General features: G+C 39.4%; 1 protein-coding gene across 1 annotated transcript in view; it reads left to right on the top strand.

Annotated features, from left to right (window-relative positions):
- SLC35F1 (solute carrier family 35 member F1) overlaps positions 1-24,478 on the top strand; it is a 253,934-nt gene that overhangs the window by 127,566 nt on the left and 101,890 nt on the right. Inside the window, exon 2 of the mRNA XM_056344452.1 lies at positions 19,606-19,781. Coding sequence (XP_056200427.1) covers positions 19,606-19,781 — 176 coding nt within the window. The remainder of the gene's footprint in view (positions 1-19,605; positions 19,782-24,478) is intronic.

Genomic DNA, 24,478 nt, shown 5'->3' with positions numbered 1-24,478 from the left:
CAGGAAGCAGTGGTAGACTGAAAGCTGATGCTAGACAAATTCCTCCTAGGAATAATAGACACTGATTTTTAATAGCTAGGCAATTAATCTCTGGAGCAATTTGTCAAGTCTTTCCATTGCTGGACATTTTTAGGACAATATTGGATGCCTTTATAAAATATGTACTTGATTCAAACAGGAATTAATTCCGAGAGGTATCATGGCCTGCATTATGCCAGAGGTCAAACTAAATGGTCATGTGGATCCCTGCTGACATTTTAGCTTATTATATCTATGGTCTTTTGTTGGAACTTACACACAGCTCAAACGAGTCAAATGCAAAAAAAAAAAAAAAAAAGAAAAAAAAAAGAAAAAAAAAAGGTTAGAATCAGTACCTGCAGTAATTGTATTCATTTTCGTTTTCTTTTCATACATGTTAGCTGTAACTCTAACAGACAGCTTCACAGGAAAACTCTTTGTTTGCAAAAAAGCGATCTGTGGTAGCTTCCTGACAAGAGGCAGTTCAGCCAGGATGCCAGGTCACACCGAGCACAATTGGTTACACAGTCAGCCAGCTGCTGGTTCCTCATAAAGCTCTTCTGAGAAACTGATTTTCCTTCGGTGTATTTTGAGCTATATTTCCATTTTTTTAGCTAAACTTGAAGGTTATAGCTAGATTTTTTCCTTTTTCTTGTTTTAACTTCTTTTTGTATAATAGATGGCTGACAAAAAATGTAACACGACCTGGTGGTAGAAAGTTGAAACTACAAAAATTCACACTTGAAATAAGGTTCAAGTAAGCATTTCTTCAAACAACTTAATTAGGAATTTGACAGGTTCCCATGCTCTGAAGTCAAACAAAACTGGATGTCTTTCTGAAAGAGGCTTTTGTGCAAGAAGTGCTGATTTCAGTCATGGAGTTGCTCTGTGGAGTGTTTTGGTGTTATACCCAGGATTAGATTGCATGAAAGGATTGTTTCCATTTTAATTTTAATATCATAGCATGAAAAGTATCAAGCTGTGTATTTTTCTAAATATCATGTATTGCTCAGATTAGCTATTTGATGTGGAGCTGTCTGAATGATAGAATTGGGGTCAAAAGAATTTTGTTGGAAAAAATGAAGGAATTCAAACAGGCAAATACTGGACTTGTCAAGGAAGTGACAGATAGGAATTATGAAAAAAAAAATTTACAAATAATTCTGAGGCTGCATTCTGTCTTGTCTACATCTACTCTGTGATGGTTTACTCTTCTCAAAAGTGATTTAGGATTAAATATTGCATTGAACATTGAAAGTTCTGAGATAGTGGAGGGGGGGGGGGCGGAGTTTGAGAGGACTCACTAAGCTGATAGCCAGTGAAAACCTACTGAGATATGAAAATATGGAAACATTACTTCTTGATACTAGATGTGGAGTTAGCTGATGTGTAAAGAAGTTGCTGCTCTGGGAGTTTCTTCTCAAATTGTGAACCCTGTGTACTTCAGGTATGAAATTACACCTGATGGTTTTTTGGTTGATAATGAAACAAAAAAGTGCCGTGGCAATCTATGTTACCATTTTCTGCAGGGAATTCTCAATTACAGGAGAAATGTTTGGCTGCTGCAGCTTTCAAGCTTGACTCAGATTTCACTTTAAAGAATCTGGTTTTCTCTGTGTCCTTTTTCTCTGTGTCCTTTTTCATTTGATCGAAGTAAGAAATAGAGACATAGCATCTCACCTCTAGTGAGGCTGGATGTGCCATCACTGAATTTTGCCAATGTAAATTTATCCTATGAGTTACATTCTGACCTTAGAACCTGTATATTTGTAAGAAAATGTCATCTATGAAACCACGTGTGTGTAGATCATAACTGTATGTTATGTCATACCTATGTAACTGTCATAATTGTATCATAGAGTAGAATCATAGAATAGTTTAGGTTGGAAGGGACCTTTAAAGGTCATCTAGTTCAACCCCCCTGAAACGAGCAGGGTAATCTTCAACTAGATCAGGTTGCTCAGAGCCCTGTCTAATGTGACCTTAACTATTTCCAGTGATGGGGCTTCTACCACCTCTCTGGGAAACCTGTTCCAGTGTTTCACCGCCTTCATCATAAAAAAATTTCTTCCTTATGTCTAGTCCAAATCTACCCTCTTTTAGTTTAAAACCATTACCTCTTGTCCTACTGCAACAGGTCAGTTGTCTACGGAACAAGTTCACCAAGGTACAGGTTTGCTTTTAAAACACACATTCTGAATCGCATTCAATTCCTGTCCTGAAACACCAGGAGGAAAATGGAAGAGATGAAAAAAATGGACAAAAAGGAGGCTTGAACTGAATGGGCTTCCATTTTAAATGCTCGATGAGTTTTGAGTTTCTTCAGAACTGTTTCTTTGGTCAGAAGCAGGGGAAAATGGGATTGTGAGACTCAGCCTAAGCTGTGTCAACAAAACCTTAGGAGAGGGAAAGCACAAAGCTTCAGGAAACTGAAAATCTATATAAGCAGACAATGAAAGCATTTTTATTACAAAGAACCAAAAGCCATCATACAACACAAGGTTCACTGAAAATGGAGCCAAGGAAAGTTTAAGGCTTTGGCTTTTCCAAGAAAATTGTCAAAAATAAACCACAGTTACAAAGAGACAATGTAATATGCTTTTCTTTGTGGGGCAAGAAGGTCTTTTCCATAAGGAGTTAGGAGGAGTGGAACCACCAATACCACTGGGCATCTTCCACTGGGTTTCCTTGTGGAAACTCTGGTTTTGTTCTGCCTCTCAGTTCATATTCTGCTTCCTACATAGGGGAAGGCTTTCTGGTAGGTGGTGGTCTAATATATGAGAGAGTCCTTTCTCCAAGATTTTATGACCAGACAGACACAGCAGTCGTTACTGGAGAGTAAATTGAGGCAGGGAGAGCTGAAGATATCCTTGGTGGGTCTGTGGTAGAACTGGGAATAGACCTTGGTTAAAAAAAACCCTGCAGGTAAAGACCTCTGCCTTCTTTTCCTTATGCCCACTGCACGGCTAAGACCTTTGGACTAAGTATCATAATTTTCATCCCACAAGCCAGGATGGACTACTGGAGCGCTTCCTCTGTCTGGCTTTGCAAAAATAATCAGGCACAGTAGAAAACCTATCAGATGCTTGTCTCAGAGGATCAGAAGATGCAGGGTAGCATTTTTTTTTAACTGCTTGACACTACTATGACACAAGCTCAGCAGGCAATGTGGCCCGCAGCATGGTTGCTGCTACACCTTTCAATTCCCGGTGTTGGGCACAGGCAGAGGGAGGGCAGGAGTGTTTCAGAGTGAGACATCTTTGCTCCTGTGGTTGTGTGAGAGTTGCTAGTGCTCCCTCACATCCATCCACAACAAGACCTCCTCCACCTGTGGTGGGTTGACTTTGGCTGGCTGCCAGGTGTCCACCAAGCAGCTCTCTCACTCCCCCCTTTCAGCAGGACAGGTGGAGAAAGTAAGATGAAAAATTCATGGGTCAAGATAAAGGTAATTTATCCCAGCCAGCCCCAGTATGACCTCCAAGAACCTTGCAGACAGGTTGTTCTAGTCTTAGAAATTTCCTCCTTTTCTCACAGCAGTGCCAATTCCCTGCCATTCTCATTTCCAGACACTACTTCTGAAATATATCAGTGCACCATCCCAATGGAGCAGTCCAGCAGTGCCCTAAACATTCATTAGAATAACTCAAAGATTAAGCAAGCAATTTAGCAAAAATTAAACAAGCAATTACTTTGATGTTTCTCATTGATTTGATCTCTCCCTGTGCTCAGTCAGCAGCCCCTCTGCAGCCCAAACCATCCCATCTCCGTGTCTGGGCATGAGTTGTTTTGAGCAGGTTGTGCAGACAAATTTATAGGCTTATTATTGTGTACATTTCATGATCTTCATTTGCTCAGAATGTTGTACGTACAGAGCTGTGAAAACATTGACCTTTGTACAAGGTTTGTGTTGAAATGAGCATTAGTGTTATTATTTCTTCCTTCTCAAAGTCTTGTTTGAGGAAATAAATTAAGTTTAGGCTCCCATAAATAGTTTGTTCTACAGTGTAAATTGGATTTTTAATTCTGATCTCTCACTATGAAAAAACATTGTCCATTCTGCCGCTAGTGCTCTTTCTTGAACTGAAATACTCTTCTTGAAGGAGTGGTTTCTGAAGCCACAGCTCTTGAACTGTTTTAAACTAGAAGAGGATAAATTGATGATATAATGAGTCTTCCTAATCTCCAATTTCCATAGTTTGATGAATTTCAGTATAGCACATTTCATTAATATTACGTAAGAAAATGATTTGCAGGCAAATTAAGTGGTTGACACAGGTACTAAATAATAAAAGCATATAAATTAAATTCAAGAACACAATTAATTACAAGATTAATCTCTCTTATCTGGTCCCATGATATCTTTCAAGTATACCTGGATATACATAATCGTATTAGTTGAGCATGAAAATATTTATATGTACACCTTAATGTGATACTGATGATAATCTGTTCCTCACATGGTTGTACAGTACACACAGGTGAAGTGTGATACCTCCCGACAGCATAAACTAAAAATCAGCAAAAAATAGTATCTGGTTCTCAGATTGCTTTCATATTTGAAGGGCCATATACTACCTACATTGTAATGCATAGTAAGATGCATGCACTAAGGAAGCTGTAGCAGCAATGTGGCATGATTTGATGGCCACTGATACCAAAACTTTCTCATTGACTGCCTCTGTTTTCTTCAGATAATTTATCCTGTGAAGCCCTCTGATGTCTGTCCAGGCATTTGGCCTAGTAATCAGACTTAAGGAGCAATAAGAAAGTTGTCACAATGAAAAAAATAATCCTTATTAATTTCATGTGAAGCTGAATATTTGAAGGGCTGTTTTCATGCCAAATTTGGGTTTTGTGGGTAAAGATGCTTTTGCAGCTGCAAACAGTCTTCTGCGATGTCTTTTCCATCTTTTTGAGAAAATAAATCTTTGTAAAGAACAGAATGTGAAAAAGTGAAATGATGTCCTGTTGGGTAAATCGTATTCATTATATTTCACAAGTCTCAACAACTTTTCAGTCTTGTTCTGGATTTCCCTGCTCCTGATTGAGCAGGCCACCAGGATGTCTTGACCCACAGCCAAATTTCCCTGTAGGGAAGTGAGGGGTGAGCATAGTGGCCTTAGGAAGGCACTCTCCCAAGCCACAGGGAGCCCTGTCTTGGCCTCGGGTCACCGGCAGTGGAAGCTTCCAGAGCAGCTGGACCTGCTTAACTCACATACAAACATGGATCTGTGTGTTCAAACTCCGCTTCGTAAACAAAAGCATTTGACTTATAGAGTAATTTAATTGCAATCGAGTTAAATTTTAGTTTAATCCATAAGTAAACCAAGGAAGGAAATCAGAAGCTAATTTCTTTTTTTACATCTATGAAGTATTTAGGTGCTTTGCAACCCCATATAGTCCTTGTCAGGTAATACCTTCCACACATAAATTAACCAGTGCATGTTGCTCAAAAGCCATGTGTAAGGTACCTACAATCATGTCACAGTATGGCCTGCATGCATATAAACCCTTAACCCAGCGTGTGTACTGTATATGATGGGTATGTCAGTGGATTCACTCGGGTGGCTTGCAAGAACATTTCTGCCTTTTCTCTGTTTCTTTTAGTTCTTACTAGGAAAAAAAAAAATCAATTGAAAATGAAATGTGTATTGTTACAGTGAAATCCCATTTAATGGCTAACTTCAGTTCCAAAAGGCAAGGAAATGGAGAGCTAAGGCTGGGATTTCATCCTTCAGTTATAATGACAGCCTTAGATGCCTTTCAGAGGGGTGATTTCTAGAGAGCAAATGCTACTGAATAACACAGAAATTCTTCCTCTTCTTTTTAATGCTAACAGTGGGTTTATGCATTTTTTTTCTAACAGTATCTGTGTAAAGCTTTAGAACAGAGCATCTTGAATGGCATGCGTGTACAGAAAATTTAGTTCCTGATTTTTCTTCACACTTTTAATTTCAACTGTCAGACTGACCCCCTGCTCCCTTTGCTCCAAGCACAGAGCTAGGCTGTGCTGGGAGGGGATATAAAACACACTTGCCAGCTGAAGGTTGTGACCATGCTTGTAATGGCTGGGAGGTGATAGATCTCTGCTGAAGAAAAGCAGTTGGCCTGTGAGGAAGCCTCTTTGCACCACAGTGGGCTTTTTATTCCAGTTTTGAGAAACCATGATTTTGGAGAGATGCCTGGACTGGAATGGCATCTCCTTCGTGGCTGTTTTCATAGGAGACGAGCTTCTTCAGAGGGCAGTTTCAGCTTGTGCAGGCTGCTCTCTGATCTGTGCACATCAGGGTGAACCAATGTCAGTGCCACCAGTGAAGCACTACACACAGAGCAGCCCTGGGGGATAATAGAGGAGTGCCGTTTTCCAGTGCTAGGGATGAGGAGGCTGACACATCTGAAGGATAAAGGGGAGAACAGAGCTATGCCTCCTCTGTACCTGCTGCTGTCAGGAAGTGGTGTGGTGCTGATCAACTTCCCAGCATAAACTGGGATAGCCTCACCTCATGAGGCTGATCTCATTTACTGAAGCTGGACTTCCATTCTGATCCATGTTTTCCTGGTTCAGGAGTGCGTGTCAGCCTGCCATCTCCATGTGTATGAGAAGGAGACAGCATATCAGCTCCACACACTGAGACCCTCAGCGGCCTGGTTACAGCCCGCTTGTCACCTTTGTGTGACTCCATAGTTCAGTGCTGGGAAGACAAAATTGTACCCAAATCCCACTAAGACAATAAGTTGTACATGATTAAGTTTTCTTTTCTTGCATATCCAAAATATAGATACTAATATTGTGGAGACATTGCAGGAAAGCAGCCTGGGAGGGAGGGAGCTTAGGCAGATCAATGCTTTGTCAAAATGTCAGAGACTGTTCCCTGCAAGAGGAGCTTATAGCTCCCTTTTCTTCACAGGTTTCATTTTACTTGAAAGTCATAATTCTTGTCCTTTAGGTCATCGGTGGCTTTGTTTGTACATTTGGCACCACAGCAGTATCCTCTAGGCCAGGAGTTTTTCTGTCCTGACCCTCTAAAAATCTGTGGCTGACCCCCTCCCAGATAACTTCCAATTTTTTCTTTCTTTTTTTTTTTTTTATTTCAAACACCTTGCAATTTTAAACTCTATTAAGACCAGCAAAAATGAGATCAGTGCCCTTATGTTTTTTCAGCTTAGCCTGTTCCATCATTGTGTGTCAGGTCTGCAGTATATTTACAGTGTTTACAGAGGCAGTCATGCTGTTCCACGGAACAGAAAGGAAGAGAGGAAGGGAGAGATTTATCTTGGAGCCAGTAAGCCAGAATCATCACACTCATACCTGAAGAAGAACTTTGTGTTAAAGATAGCTGGACTTTCCATTTAGCAGGAGGTGAATTCTTTCCAGTTGTAATTTCTGTTCAAAATACCTTTTTTTTTCTTTTTAATTTATGTGGAATAGAAATTCAAATGGAGGTGCAGAAGTTTGGACCTCCTGTGTAGATTTGGTGGGGTAATGGCTATCACTGCAGTGTAGTCAGCAAACAGCAAAAGCAAAGAGAAGTACCTGCACTCCACATCCCTTTGAGGAAGCTGGCTTTGCAGCGGCCCCTTTCACCAAGTGCTTTCTTTCCTGCAGACCTGTGGTGTTGCAGAAATAAGAAAGGCAGAGAGGAGCTGTGAAAGTACCTATGGGTTATCACTGCATCAGTTCTGGCCACCCAACTTGAAATGCCTTAGAGGGACCTTGGTTTTAGAAAGGACCAGTAGCACACATAAGAGAAAACACCTTTCAAGTCATGTAAGCAGGGCACTCAAAACTGGTCCAGCTGGGCCAGGAATAGTGTAGCCTACTGAAACCCCTCATTGCTGCAGCCCTGGGGTAGTTACCTACCTAAACCAGAAATTCGTTCTCCAGCTGTGACTCTGCAGTTCCTCTGGAGCTGGAGCAGAACCTTCTCTTCCAGAAGGTGGTACCCAGCTCTGTGAAACAGTTGATCCCCTAAATCGTTTGTGTAAGTGGCTTCAGTGCTCTCATTCCATGGACTCACACTTATATATTCTACCTCCTGTGGTGTCTTAACCACCAGATTAGTGATAGATCTGATGCGGATGTTTTCTGTTCCTCCTTAATGAAGTTGTTCCACCATAAAACTAGGTATGCAGGGTTCACAGGCAAGAAGAGGGTAGAGAAAGACAGTCACTTGAAAAGGGAAAATCCTGGCCTCTATGCATTAATGAACTGTTGGGGGGAAAAAAAATGCGTAAAATTTTAATGTCCTTGCATTTGTCATAATATCCATGAATAAGCAAATCTGAGCATTACTCCTGCTTCAGGGGCTGCTGAATGATGCAGCAGCAATACTAACCCACACGTGGGAAACAATGAGAGGTCAGGGCCCTGAAGAATTGGAAGTCAGAATGAGCCACAGGCACACGAGCATCTCTCCTTTGAAGTAACTGGAGATTTGGGAAAGTGCGCAGCAGATTAATGCCATCCTCAGTGAAATGCTAATGTGGGTATCCTTTGTCTTTCTGTACCAGGGCTGCAATTAAGAGGCCAATATTCAAGGGCCAATTTAAGGACATTTTTTGTAAGGTTCCTTTGATGTGTTTTAAGCATGTAGACAATAGCTGGAACTTACTGTAAAGAAGATTCAAATTTATGGGAACTATACATGCCTACCTGGGGAGAAAACGCAGCCCTCTGAAGCAGTGATTTTCCAATTCTTCCATGTTTCAATGTCATTGAAAACATCATTGATAATGTCTAGAGAGGTTTAAAAAAAAAAAAAAAAGTTGTGTTCTGAAGCTTTATATATAGTTTTAGCCAAGCAGAAGATTTTGCAAAATCTAGGCATATCAATTTTATTTTTAAATTAAACTTTTATATTAGATATTAATTACCATCCAGAATGAAGTCATTGTTATGTAATGTCTGCATTTTGCAGATGTGCTGATATATATTAAAAAAAATATCTACATCGTGTAATAATTGAATTAGTAGTTTTAGTTCTCCGAAAGACAGCCATGATCTTCATAGATGTACCTTTGAACTTTCAATATTCATACCTGTCACATTTTAACCTCTAATTTTATTGGAGAAACAAATGAACTATAATTGCTTTAGGTGCATAATTGTGGATGCACAGCCAGTACTCAGAAGTGCATATGCTTAGAGTTACGCATTTTACAGGGACAGAAATACAGGAACAACTTTAGCAATTTTCAGGAGCATCAGGAAAAATCTGAAGTCATCCATCATACTGACTCACATACCATTTTCTAGAAACTACCTAATTTTCCAAGCCCATACTTCTTGTTTCTGACAACACTGAATTAAGTTACAGTAGCATCTATTACTTGAGGAATCTTGAGTCATTTAAACTTGTTTTCCATCAGAGCGTTCCGTCAAGATTGGCTTATCAGTGGCAAGGGTATAGCAGGAGCTATAATGTTTTTCACCTCCTTCTTTATCAACTGTCTCTCAATAGCTGTAAGACTTAGTCCATAAACCACCATCAGTTTAAACTATATTAGCACTGTACAATAATGGCAAGAGAGCAATAAGAAGTGATGTTGTACTTCTTAGCGCACCAGTGAGCTATTTTTCTTGATGCTGGGAATCATCCAGGTCTATTACTGTAGGCTCTCAGCTCCTCTGAGAAAACTGGGAGCTAATGATGATCTTAACAAAACTGAAACTTTTAAAACTGTTTCTCATATTTCTATCACTGTATTTATAATGTCCTGAACCTCAGGCGTAAAAACCACTGCAAGTGAGATGAACTAATAAAATGTGACAGAGAACTTCGTTTTCTCCGAGACGGAGAGCTGTCAGTCCTTCCACATCCCACATGCCTTCCAACAGCTGAAAGCTCAGACTGGTGTATTTGAAACAGAGTAAGAACAAATACCTGTCTTAGAAAAAGACATCTATTTGTGTGCTTTATTCCTGAATTGCAAAACTAATGGTGATCAGGAGCCCAATGGCTGCCTAGCTTTCATTGGCTAAAATGTAGTATTTTCAGCAGCTGTCATATTTCCTATGGAATTCCAGCCTGAGAAATTACAGGTCACTCTTAATCCATACTTCAGGACCTTTTTCTGTTTCTAAGACTGGAAATCTCACTTATTGAATTAATTTTTGGAAAATTATAGAAGAAAAGTTACTTGTTTAAAAGTACCATATTCCTCAATCAGTGTTTGTAACTACTTTTGTAAGCTCTCATGTGGAAAGTTAATTCTGTCATTTATTATTCTAATCTACATCAGATCTTTAGATCTAGGAGTCTTAATTTCTCTGGTCGTACTTGGGTAGAAAGTGACATTTATAAAAAGTTATGGGCTGCAGCTAGCTTAAATCGGTTTATTTGGCCAAAATAACCTGAAATACAATTCCATTATTGGAAGTTCATCTAGAATTGTATTTTTGATTCCATCAGAAAGATTGGAATATTTTCAGTCTATCCAGTGCTCCCTAGACAAGGAAGTGGCCAAGAAGTGTAAATAGAGAGACCTTCATTCTTAAAGAGAAAAAGCCTGGGTGCTCCAAGTCCTGTGATTTGTAGCTGAGAAAGCAATAGGAAATTTCTGATTGGAAAGCAGATGGCTGTTTCAAAACTTCGGCGTGTTTTTAGGGTAAACTTGCACTTTTTTTCTTTGTTGACTTACTGGTAGGATGAAGCTAACTATTGCATCAACACACACCCTGTGCCTCCAGTTTGCCCATAATGATTTACCACCGGACTCTGTCAAGATAATAGCATGGAAATTTTGTGACCACACTTTCCTTTGCTATTTTTTGATGTATTTCTTATTTAAAAATACAAGAGAAGTGCCTTCTTTGCACTTAACAGGTAGTGCAGCAGATTATGTCAGTAGCATCTTGCTAAATAGTAAGTGCAGGGGTAAGTTTTATCTGTGTAAGAATAGTCTTTTAAAAAAATCCAGTTCCTTTGTTATTAAAGAATTGTAAAAGACATATTTGTGAGCACGTGTGTGTGTGTGTGAAATTGGGTTAAAGCTTATTATAAATTAAACCCATTTTCAAGAATTTCTGCAACTGGCAATATGCAAGAGTTGGGAATTTTTTTAGGTAAGATGTCATCTTAAGAAGCTGCTCCAGAGACTCCTGAGACTTGGTGAATATAATTCTGCTTTTTTTTTTCATCTGAAGCCAGCAATCTGTGCTGGTCCCTCAAACTGTTACTTAAAAGCAGCAGAACCTGAGTCAGCCACAGCTTTGAGGCAGATGTGCCTAGACCTTGAATTCTAGTGAGCTCCCCAGAAGGCTTTTAAATTCAAGCCCAGTCGTATTTGAATAGAAATTAGAACGTTAACACTTTGAATAGAAAAAACTCAAAGCAATGAGGAAAGCCAAAAGGTGAAGGATAAGAAACATGTGCAGCTCTCCCCTTGCCCAGCGTGGCCTTCCAGTCAAGGTGGTGACTGCTGGGATCCTCCAGCTCTCGGGAAGTACCAGCCATGTGGCCAGGTCTGTCTGTCCCTTCCCTTTCCTCAGGGCTGTCCCTGGGATGCTGGGTGAGCTGCAACCCTTGGCTTTGTGCGGTGGCTCTCCTCTGCCTGCCTGGGCCTTGCTATACCCACAGCCTTCTCCCTGTGTCCACCAAAGGGAAAAACAACCCCACTTCCCTCATTGGGGCCCCATCCAAGTCGGTGACTTGTTACAGAAACATCATAGATGATGGGGAACACATATAGATACAGCTGATAACATGCAATACAGAGGAAAGTATCTATAAAGTTTGGTCTAGAGCCAGAGTGTGAGTGAATAAGGAGGTGGTGGGGAGCTGGGGAGGTGGCAAGAGAGGGTGATGAGAGCAAGAAGGTGCAGAGGTCCCCTCCGCTCCCCAGATTAAGGCATCAAGTCTTTTAACTGCAGTGAGAAGGAATTAATTTTGTACTCCTGGCCCTCCTGGAAGGGCTCAAAGGCTTGATTTTAGGAGGGTGTGTGGGTGTGTGTGGGTGTTCTTTTTCAGCTTACTTGGGACACAGAACAGAAACCAGATGAGGAACTCACGAGTAGTGTTTTACTCCCCTACTCGCTTTTCTCCACAAATTAGGCCCTAGGGTGTCAAGGCCTGGAGCTTTTCAGACCAGCCTGAAGGTTTGAAATGCATGAAGTCCATAATACCATCCTAAAGACATTAAAGTGTTCACATTTGGAAAATAAAGAGCTATCAAGATACTGCAGAGAACCTGCATTTCTTTTGAGCATCACTGGGAGGTTGAGGTACCCTGCAACTCACCAGGTAGAAACTTCACGCTTTGTGCCGATACCCAGTACAAAGCCTATACATCATTTAAATGTGACTGAAGATTTCAAAATAATGACTCAGGGGGAATTAAGTGATGGATAGGGTTGGTGTTGCATGGGTTTCACTCTCTGATTTGAAGGTTAATATTAAGAGTTATTCATATTTTAATGCAGTATATGGGTTCAGCTGGGATTCAGGCTTTGGTATTTCACTGTTCAACAATGGCTTGATGCCTATATTCTGAAAATATTTTTTGTTGTTTTGTTCTGCCCTATTAGAAATATATAAAATATCCTTTGTTTAGACCTTCAAGACCATCGTATTTTCTTGAGGCATCACCTAGAATGATCATGGAGAATGTACACTATGGGAGCATTTGGCTAATAGAATAAATGCGGCACACGTGCCAATGATGTTATTATCAGTATATATGTAGGGGAACTTGGTTTCCCTTTACTGCTATGAACAGTTTATTATAGAATATTGTGACTACTTCTGTAAATTGCTCTAAATTTCATGCATTAATTGAACCTACTTGCTGCAATCCTTAACCCTATTGAGAGAAGCAGAGGACAGAAGGCTTGTGTGTGCCAACTTGTAGGATTTCTTTCCCGTGTAACAAGCATGTCAGAATAATGGGAAAATAAGAAAAGATAAGTTTCCATGCAAAATTAGTGTAGAATCTTATTCTCCAGATGCAATTGATTTCAGAGCAGTGCAGGACTAATAGGAAGCTTCATATGCTTAAGACCTATCATAAAATCTGCAGCTTTTGCTTTCAATGAGAGGTCAGTTGATTGCCCTGAAAAGAAGTTTTACCAAATCTTGTTAATTTATTCTTTCACAAGCTGCCTATGTGTGTGTTAAGTGTGAACAGCAAAATGTGGAAGTAATGTCCATGTCCTCATTAAGCAGCTATTCAAATGCAGGGTACTGTGGAAATTTAGGAACTTGGCCACAGTGGAAGCAGCCACATTGGGGCGGTGGTGGGAGATAGAGTTTGAGTTTTTGACATGTATGCTGTTCCTGTGGGAATGTGTGTCAACATTGCTATCGGTAGGTGTATATAATAAGATTCCACATCCACCTTTAAACATTTAAATGAATTCGACTGGATTCTTATAGGGGCATAATTTCAGCTCAGTTTGAATCAAAGTAAAGTTTATAAGACTTTGTTTTATTTTTTCTTGAGCTTTTACAGAAACATGCTAAAATGCACTGAAGTGAAGAAGCTTGGCAAAATCACAGTGTAGTGACAGACATCATCAACTTTGCTATGGCATAGCAGTAATCAGTCTCTAAATGAAGTGTATATGTTTTTTTCTTTTTTTAAATACATGCTTGGAACATTTGGAGCAGTAACTTTGTATAGCAGTCATTACCATCATGGAGAAAGCGTGGTCCTGCCTGCAGGCCCACTTTTAACAGTGCTATGCAGCAGCCTTTACAGATGTGTTCCTCTAGTGAAATCTCAGCTCAGGAAACAGACTGCTAATCTCTCATCTCCTGGAGCCTTTGGCATGCTGAAGGATTAACACACCTCATGCTGAAGATTAAAAGTAGCAGTAGCCTCTGTTCTTTACCCTCTGAGTTACCCTCTAACTGATGCAGTGGGGACCCATCGGTGGAAAGAGACCAAATAAACTACAAAAGAGAGGAGGGAAAGCAATTAAATTAAAATAAAATTGTCATGGAGAGTGCTTTAAAACAGGATTTAGTGTCAGAGTAAAACAGGCCCAAATGTTTAAATCACTTGGCCGCTCTCTGTATGTCACTGTTTCTCCAGCATACAGCAGCTGTGACTGTGTGGTCCCTTCTGAATGTTGCCCTGCATTTATTTTGTGTTGTGAATGGTGTTTTAATGTTCTGGGGAGGACATGGAAATGAGCTAATAGTCAAAGCTAAATGTTTTAACTTTATGAAAAATATTAACAGATGAACGTGAGAATAGCTGTTTACTACTTTGTACCACACTAGTGCGTATGTGCAAGCAACAAGCGCTAGCTTCAGACTTCTTTGATATGGGAATGTCTGCCTTCAGAAGTTCATGGTCTTATCATGGCTGATAAACAAGGAGAAACTCAAGTGGCAGAAATTTCTGTATGCCTGGAGGAGCAAGTAAAAATGATGCTCAGCAGCTACCAGCCCAGGCATTTAAACAGAATTAAATGGCTCCCAATGCGAAGATAATGCTTTGTCTTCTGGCTCCTCTTTTAAAGAGGTGATAAAGAATTATTGTTTGATTTCTGTTAGGGTATCATGAAAAACCAATGATAGATGCCTAGCAGTGTGACACCTGGAGATTCAGGACTGATTCTGACCTACTTCTTACTACAAAATACCCATCTGACTCAATAGGAAATGCTGGACAGATTAACTGGCAAGTGTAGCAACAGTGAAATGAATTTGATTGGTTCCAATGCAGGATTTTAATTCAAGCAAAAACATTACTAAAGCTGGCCGTAAATTGATGGTTTAAGGAGAAGAATGTCTTCTATTTGCTCTGTATTAGTGAATGACTATTGTTAAGATGAGAGGAAACAGCCTCAAGTTGCGCCAGGGAAGGTTGAGATTGGATATCAGGAAAAACTTCACGAAAAGGGAAGCCAGGCATTTGAACAGGCTGCTCAGGGACATGGTTGAGTCACAGTCCCTGGAGGTATTTAAAAGATGTGTAGATGTGGCACTTAGGGACATAGTTTAGTGGTAGACTGGGCAGTGCTAGGTTAATGGTTGGACTCAATGATCTTAAACATCTTTTCCAACCTAAATGATTCTGTGATTCCATTTGTTCATGAGATTAAAGTTTAGAGACAAGCTGCAAATCTTCCCCTATTCTTACTTAGCTTGAGAAGATGCTGTTGATCTTAGGGAGGAAAAATGGGATTTCTGAAGAACTGCTTTATTTTGATTTAAGTAGAATACAAGTAGAGAAAAATAATAGCTCTCAACTAAAGAGAAATTGGACCCCGAAAATCAGAAACCTTCACTTTTATAAAGCTTTTTATACTGAGACTCTTTTTGGTGCTGTTTGAAGGCCCTGAAACCATATGCTTTTCTTCAAGGTATGAATGAATGTTGCTTCCTCAGTGAATGAATGTACTGCTGAAGCCAGCATGGTAGACCAAAGGCTTAGGGAAGAAACCATTCTTTGTGCTAGTCTGAGTAGTGGAGGGTATGAAAACCAACATGGAAGGTGTTGCAGATAAGATCCATGTTTCGTATTTCAACAGTATTACAGTATTTAGGAAATATACTGAGTGCCAGAGATGACAGCAACGAGTCACTTTTTGCTCTGTCTAAAGAATGAAGTAGGTCTTCCACAGCCACTGAAAGCTTCTTTTCAATGTTTGTTTGCTGCTGCTTCTTAAAAAAGAATATGTATATGATTATTCTTATCCAGGTATTAAAGGCTCAGGAGCTAAGACTCTTTTATTATTAGAAAATTGTTGGCAGGAAAAATGAAATACAGATAATGCTATCAGGCATTTTCTCTACAATTCAGGCATCTTACATTAGTTACTAGGGTTATCCAAACATTATATTATTCTTTGTTGCTTCTGATGTTGTCATTAATTCAAACAAATAATGTAAGATTTTTTTCTACTTTTCTGCTTGGAGAGAGATGAGTTGTTATCTTCCATTCATGCAAGGCAAAAATCAGCATTTTGTTGATCTTGTGCTTTTGTTTCTTTCATACATTCATTTCACCTGTTTTCCATGGTGGTTAGTGTTTGTTGCAACCTACGCTTATGAGATAAGGGAAGCATACCAAGTCTTCTGTGCTGCTATTTGTCATTCAAGTCTGTAATGGACACATTTTTAGGTATGGTAGGAGAGCTTAATGTGGGCATCAACCGTCTTAAGAATAGCTATACTGTGTAAAATGGATCATCTTTGCTTGAAGTCTGTGTACTTCATGGATGTTTGAATTAGTTCTGCTTAACCATCTAACTTATGCTACTCTTTGCACTGATGAGATAAGAATAAGAGATGTATCTTTCTATGTCATACATTGTCTATGAAATGTTTAACTAAGTTCTGACTGGAAGAGGAACACAACAGCTTGATTGTTCTTACATATGAGTTTTCTTACATAGTTAAAAATGCCAAATGTGTGCAAAAATCAGAGACGAGCAGTACTTATTCAGTATCACTTACACAGTCAGTGTTTTGAAAGCCAGTGATGGCTGTACTACTTACACTGGTCTTCCTCAAAGTAGTTTTCTGCATTTTTTTCATTGAGTTGATACCCAAAAGACAATTTTTACTTAAAGGCTGTTTCAAGCTACAAAGATAATACTCTGATCCACATCCAGCCTTTATCTATAGACTTGGAGGTGTTCAGGTTCACAGTCCAGATTCTTGTCCATGTCTACTTTTACTGAACTCCTAACTACCCTTCTTTAAAGACTTTAAGTAATACAATATTGAATGGAATTTTTGATGCATTTTGTAATTGACAGAAGACATAGAAAGCTGTTTTAAATTACTTCTTAGGAAGAAGACCATAAAATCTGAATTACCTTGAGTTACCTTCTTGTTTGTATGTTCATGAAATGCAAAATACAGAAGCTGAGGACAGGAGATTGTATATGTGTGTGTGTCTATATATATGTATGTGTGTCTCTCTATATATATGTCAGGCTGTAGATGGCTGCTTGAACTCTTCAGGAAAACTGCTGCTTGTAGATGTGGTTGAATGCCTTGCCAAAGAATTAATTATGAAAAAAGTACATCTGTTTTATAATTGCAAAATGGCAATGACAGAATCAAAATGTACTCCAGAGAGGGCTACAGTTATCGGATACAGCCTTGAGATATTACCTAGGGTTTTTCATTTTTTGTTGATTGGATTTTTAGTACAGACATCGGTACTGCCTGGTTAGGCTTGGTGACATACCTGAATATAGAAAGCTGAGATAAAAAAGTTATGTCTTTTATAAGACCTCATCAAACTTTCCACCAGTCTAAAAAAAATGTAATGATTAGTGATGTCCAACAGCTAACTGCCATATGGAGCAAGGAATATTTTAATGGGAAAATCCTTTAATGACTGAGGATATATTTAGCTTTCTGTAAATCTAAGCAGGATCGAAGAGGCTTCTTTCCAGAACAGATGTAGTCCTACAATGGACATAATACAACATTTACTCGTGGGCATAGCTGAGGTACAGAGAACACCTAATAAAAACCTGCACCTCCTTAAAGCAAGCAACACATTTAGAGATAGATATTTGCAAACATTTAATTTACAAACGAAATAAAACTACAAAAACTGCATTAGGCAAAAGGACAGCCTGCATGAAACTTCATTACACAAGAAGGACCTAGGAAACACTATCCAGCTAAATGAAGAACTGTCAACAAATTTACAAGATTAATATGTGGATTTAAATTGCAGTCACTGTTCAGGTTTCCTGCTTTAGGTCAACAGTATAGCAGGTAATGGCAGGAACTGAGGATCCATGGATTTGGCAGTGTTCACATCATAGTCTCAGACATCATCTCTGTTGAGTGTGTTTGTTTCCCATGGTTACGTTTCACAGTAGAGTGAGTAATGTGAAAGTGGAGGCAGCAGTTGTGGAGTCTTAGTTGCTACTTATCCAGCAGTCTGCCGTCAAAACACGGGGTTTAGCACAATAAAGTTTGTACTCTTACTATTTGTGTCAGGCTGTTTGTCAGCGATGTATGTTAGCTGAATATAACTACCCAGACTGCTGTGGTTTCAGTGTCTGTTTGGTTGAATCATGCCACAGCTGACACCCAGACACATTAGTGGGAAGATTGTTTATGAGAAAAAGGGAAACAAATTTGCCATTTGATTTTACCCGGAAAGTTGTTATGGGAGCACAGATGCTTATGGCTGCTGAATATGCCCAGCCGAGGTCAGGGAAATCTGTCAGGGAAAGCAAAGCAGCCTTGAAGCAATTTTTTTTAACCATCTGGCAGAGGAGAACACACATGAAATACTGTTGCAGCTGAGCAGAGTGCTGCCCTCCTTTGTCTACTCCCTTAGGATTGACTAATCCCCTTTCCTCGTACCAGGCTCTGATGAGAAATTGTAGAGTGTGCTCCTCTCCCACCTTCCCCTCTCCTTCGTGGGCTCCCCCAGGGACCTACTACCCCTCTTTTCTGGTACTTGGTGACAGCTGCAGCCAGCAAGGCTTGAACTATCTGTCTGTACCCTTTGGATGTCCTTTTGCTGTCCCTTGCGGTCGTCGTGCTTGCTCCTCTTCCAGGTCAACACTTTTGCATTGCATGCTTCTGCATGGGAAGGTGTAACTGGGGAGCAGGCCTAGTCAGCGTGAAAATACCGACACATGGAGAACCTGGGAAACCTCTTAAGGACAATTAAAAATACACATATTCCTGCACTGTGAGGATAAGAGATAATAATTGGAAAAGGGCAATTGTTTGGACTGAATTGTGCAGCGCAGTTAGACAATAAATTCTGTGAGAAGAGTAAAAGAGATATAGTTGGAAGGGGAAAGGGCTTTCAGATATAGTGGTTTCTTGAAGAAAGATGAGAAAGCTATGGGAAGACAGAGGACATGCACAAAAGGAGCAACTGTCAGAGACCTGTGAGGAGAGAGAATGGGGAACATTGTAATAGGGGAATGCAGAGGAGACTGGAGATTAAAGTCAAGAAAAACAGATTAAGGCAAGAAGCCAAACCAGAAAATACATTTTTAAGAACCAGAAGAAGACAGGAAAGGAAAAAGGGGAACCTCCCACTCCTCCTGAGCAGAAGAGGAAGTAAACAGTGACGAAGATGAAAGAAAAAGTTCATATATTTGCATAGTAGATGGGAAGAATAGTTTGTACAGTGAAATGGAAATTAAGTGAGAGGAAGTAAGTTATATAGTAAATTCATGTTGATGGTGAAACACAATAAAATTTTTTCTCTGCTTTTTCTCTGTGGCTACTAAGTCCTTGAAGAGCTGTGATTCCCACTGTCTGAATGATACTACTAGGTCTTTCTGTTAGGGAAGATGCTCAAAGGAAGCAGTGCTGTATTTTGGTTGATTTAAACTATCATTTATCCTTTGTGAAATGTGAAACGTGAAATTAAATGATAGAGATGTACCATCTGCTGTTGTTTAATATCTGAATAAAAGCTAGTGTGTTTGGGCAATGTTTAAGCCTGTGGTAAAAGCAGAAATAATGGAAACGTTATGTCGGCTACACCCAGCAGATCCCTCATTAACTGAAGCATCGCGTTTCTTCCCATGTCTTAGTCTTCTCACTGTCGAACATGATTCCTGGAGGAGGATGAGCATTTCCTCCTTGACAAGGAGGCTGAGTGTTTTATATCTGTTTTTCTCATTCATTTTAGGGATCTCTTGCTGTCTGTGGCGCTCGGCCAGGTACTCTCCCTCCTTATCTGTGGCATCGGTCTCACAAGCAAGTATTTGTCAGAAGATTTCCATGCCAACACACCTGTTTTTCAGAGCTTCCTCAATTATATCCTTCTGTTCTTGGTCTACACAACAACACTAGCTGTCAGACAAGGTAAGTGCCTCTCTGAAAGTGTTTGATAGAAAACAGTGAGGGTAAAGGCTTTTGCAGAACAAGCAGCTATGTGATTTAGATACATATGCCATTAACATTTGTTACATATTTATATTACTAGTAATACATATTGGATGAACTGAAAGAACCCCAACAAATCTTCATTAGCAAAGAATGAATCAGTATATATTGGGGATAGTGGTGCTGCCTAAAAGCAGTACTTTTCACTTCCTAACTGTTCTTACAGGAATGCTCCTCTTACACCTGCCTCTCTGGCACCGTAACCACAAACTCAGGGTTCATTTTGGATTTGGCTGCATGCCTTCCTGGGAAATACTACTATGCTTTACATCTTGGATAGGCTAAGGAGAGCTCAGCTGCAAGCAAAGAAGAGCTTGCTAGTTTGAGTTACTGATCACAGCAATTCAATAGTTCACCTATTAGAAAAAAATGGCAGCCAATTTTTAGCCATTGGGAAGTAGAAGATGAAGAGAGGGAGTTCAGGATGCTGTCTCTGTGGGGTGCTGTGTGGGCAGAGCAGCTCTATGGCCCTGTCACTGTTTTGCAACAGGTCCTGTATAACCAATATGACCTCCAAAGTGAGAAATGCATTATAGTACACTTTGGTACTGTGTCAAATGATCCTCTCTTTCAGAGTCTATATATAATACAGGGAGTTTGTGCCTGGCCCGCCCATCCCTCCTTTCTTTGAGATTTCATGTCTAGAAGAGGTGTGGGAAGTAAATGCGTTTTAAGTACATTTCTCACCCACTCATTTTTTTGTAATCTTTTTTATTTATTCACCTTCACAGAACATGTGGATTAAAAGCAAAATAAAAGAGCAAAAATAACATGTGCTTTCCTGACTCTGCTCTCCTGACATAAGGAGAGAAGGGCTCTATGGATGAAAATAACTACAAAATGTATTAGGCTGTGGTACATTTATCAGCATACTGAGAGGTTCGTGTTTTCTTACAGGAACAAGTATTTTTGGATCGTTCTTTGATGGTACATCTTTTAATGATTTGGGAACAGGCCTGAAGCTTAAGTTCTTCACTCACAGTACAGTCTTGTGATATAATACTATAAAGTGTTCCAAAACAGCAAGGACTTCATTTCCATGCAAAAAAAAACCAGTCAGAAATATACTGCTGTACTGAAGCACAAAACATTTAAATGTGTTACAGCTTCAGTTTTATAAACCATGGTCTCCATTGACATTTTTCAGAAGCGACGAAGGCCAATCTGTAGAGGAAATGGAATCTAAGGAAATCTCTTAGATAGGGAGAGATTGCTCAGGCAGTGTTTCACTGTCTTGGTATTTCAGTTTGCGTAGGGAGAAACATCATCACAGGCTTTGCTCTCCAAAAGGTTTAATGCATGTAGTAGTACCATCTTTCTGGAGAACTGTGTTTAAAATTATTATTATTCTGAGTGCAGGATTGCCTAGATGTTCACTAGTTCTGTCCCAGAAACGTCCTTTTCAGGACTGATTTAGATACTGTGGAAGCCAAGTCCCTATGACTTTTAAATAGATTTTACTTTTTTGAAAATGCTCACTTGTGAGAGGGTATATGGGCCAGCATACTGCTGTGCATTACAGGGGTTTATTTAGAGTGAGGTTTGACATTTCAAACCTGGTACGTATTGACATTTCAAAAATGCTACCAAGCACTCTGTTTTACACATAAAAATGTATTAAAACTGTATTTTATAAATAATTTTATGTTTAAAAATATAGTGGTGGACTAAAGAGAAGTTTGTCAGAGCTATCTGTTGTGCAGGTAAGATAGACTTGGGAAGCGAATAGGGAAAGTGTTAGGGGTACATGAAAAATGGGTGAGGAGGATTGGGGAAGGTGTTTGAACGGGTCTGTGGTTGAATACGGATCACACGAACAACGAGAGCAGAACATTAAGCTTACCAGTGGAATAGTCTGGAAAAGGAGCTGTCAAAAGAAGAAAGATGGTTTGGTCCAAAAAAATCCAGAACAAAATTGGCTACAGACACAATGAAAGCATTGATGCAGGCACTCAGCATAACATTCCTGCTGGATGGTATAGCACTATGCAGCCAACTCATTTAATATTGTGAAGTGATTGAGCCTGACATTGTCTTTTTGCTTGTGTATTTATTAAAATTCATTATCTCTGTTCCACTGAGGTAGTTCTTCTAGCAGCTCCAATCATTCGGCTTCGTTAAGAGATGGAAATCACTTAATAATGATATTAATTTTATATGGGATGATTCTGTTCTGAGTGCTGAGAACGTCAGGAGGCTTTTTTTTTTTTCATGTGCAATTCTTCTACACAATATGCACGATTTAAGATTCTTCAAATTATCCTCTTTTTCCTTAGGAAATCAAGCCGTCATAAGTTGGCTGGTAGTCAGAAAAAACTGCATCCCTTTATCTTTTTCTTTGCTTGCTTTCTTAATCTCTGGGTTTTTTTTTCAGAAATGTACTGGCTAAGGAAGTATCACTTGAAATAGCCAAAGCCCCCCTTAATTTGCTGTAGGACTGAAAACTATAATTTCCTGAGACATAAGGAACTCCTCTTTCTTTAGAGACTTCTTCCAAATTTTGATGTACTGTGGATCCTCTTTGACTTAGCCTTCCATCACTGTTTATCTCACCCCTATAAACTCCCTGAGTGATAATGAAAAACTAGAATTTGCACTGGTCTCTGAAAACCATCATTAGCAGATGATGAAAGCTCCTGATTCTTGAGTTCTTCTGGCTAAAGCCTTCTGCAGTGAATAGCCAGCTTCCAGCAGCTAATGTTAGTCCATGGGAACCAGCAGCTTCCACTATATTTTTATATTGTGGATCCAGAATTTATTTCCAAAATAATATCACAGCCCTTTAGTGAGTGCAAAGATTAGGACCACCACCTTGCAATGAATCTACATGTCATCAGATAGTGTAGGAGATGCACAAGTCCTGCAGGTGCCAGAATCTCTTGAGTACTTTTGAGCTTCATTGCCACATCACAAAAAAAAAAAAAAAGGAAAAAAAAAAAAAAGAGAGAGAGAAAAGTTTGTCCTGTAGCTCTAGATGGGGAACCAGTTTCAAGGCAGTAAAAGTGCACAAGTCCATAGTGAAGTCCATATGAGTAAGCCTTTTCATCATTAATGCAATTTTGTTCTCCTGACCAAAAAATAAGAAGTGACAGAAGTATTAAAGGAGATCTGTACTTGTGAGGTTTTCCCATGAGACTTAAAACGTGGATACTACTCAGGCAGAAGTCACAAAAAGGAAAGAATTTGGCCAAACTGGGATTTTTCTGATGCAAAATCCAACCACCTTTTTCTAGCAGTTGAACTCTAAAGTTTCTGTTAGATTGTGAATCTGGTATCTAGAAAACTCTCTTTTATCCTGGATATTTTAATGCAAATTTTAATTTTTCTTGTTATGTGTAAATTTAAGTTGAACTTACTATTTCCCCAAAGAGGTGAGTACAGAAGGTTCTTCACAGTTAGAAATGCACATACTCAGACATGCATAGATGGTAGTAGCCGCTTAAAAATACATACCCACTAGAGCTTCCAGTCCAATGCTCATTAATGCACCAGTACTGAAGGTCTGAATGTAATTCTGTAGGAGTTTTCTTTGTATGAGGACAGTGCTATAAAATTATTATCACTAATGCGTCATTATAAGGCAATGAATGCCAGCATGTTTTATCTGGCTGAAATGCCAGAAATCTAATAGGTAATAAGGACTTCCTCAGTTCTTTCTCTTGAGGTAACTTCCTCTTGTGCCAGTTGTTTTCACAGCCAAACCCTGTATTCGCCCATGGTAACAGCTCTGAGTTGAGAAGAAGGTTTTAACACCTATTATCTCAGCTCAGTCCCCTCATCAGCAGAGGATTCCGCTTAACAAAATCTTGTTAGGGCACTTCCAGATACTCCTTTGGGTTGTGTGTTATTATTAATCGAGGAAAAGAAAAGCTTTGGCTGTCAGGAAAAGAGCCTTCTATCAGTGAAATGGAGCTATGGGACACAGAGCTGGTGGAGATTAGTTTTAACATCTTAAAAAGCAGTAAGTGGGAAATTGTCCGTAGTGGACCAGAAGGTGTTAATTACTAAACAGTCAACGTGGGTGCAAGCATCAGCAGCTTGCCACCAAAAATAAATTATTTCTAAAAGCCACCTCACGTGTACTACAAATGAAAATATCACATCTACTAGACATCATTAAAAAAAGAAAACATGCTATTTTTTGTTTTTCTAGAAAACAAGAAATGAGGGAGCAGTAAAGATGTATTTTGAACAGAAGGGTATCATTAAGCCTTAAGGGCCAGATTCTGTGGTAGTAGGGCTCCACATTGCAAGCTGTTCCTTTAATTTTAGTTCAACAAGTTACCGTGTATTTTCAGCCTGTCATTCATTACTGGGGGCTGGCATTAATTTTCTAGTTCAGAAAAGTTTTTATGAATCTGTGCATGTCTGTATGAGTTCTGCTTCTAGGCTAAGTGATGAGGTTATAGCATATGTCAATGGAAATATGTTTTTCCCAAGAATAACTGTAACGTCTTAGATTTGACATATAATCAAATGTGATCTGTCCCTCTGAGTCAGCTAGAGTCCTGTGAGACTATTAGGGATTGCAGTCCTGTTACTTGAATATCATATTTTAAGCATTTCTATCTAGGATTGGTTTATGACATTAGTATCTCAGTCATATGTAAATTCCT

Source organism: Falco biarmicus, chromosome 6, assembly GCF_023638135.1.
Source record: "Falco biarmicus isolate bFalBia1 chromosome 6, bFalBia1.pri, whole genome shotgun sequence".
In the NCBI taxonomy this organism is placed as follows: Eukaryota; Metazoa; Chordata; class Aves; order Falconiformes; family Falconidae; genus Falco; species Falco biarmicus.
This window is presented reverse-complemented; position numbering and strand designations above follow the sequence as displayed.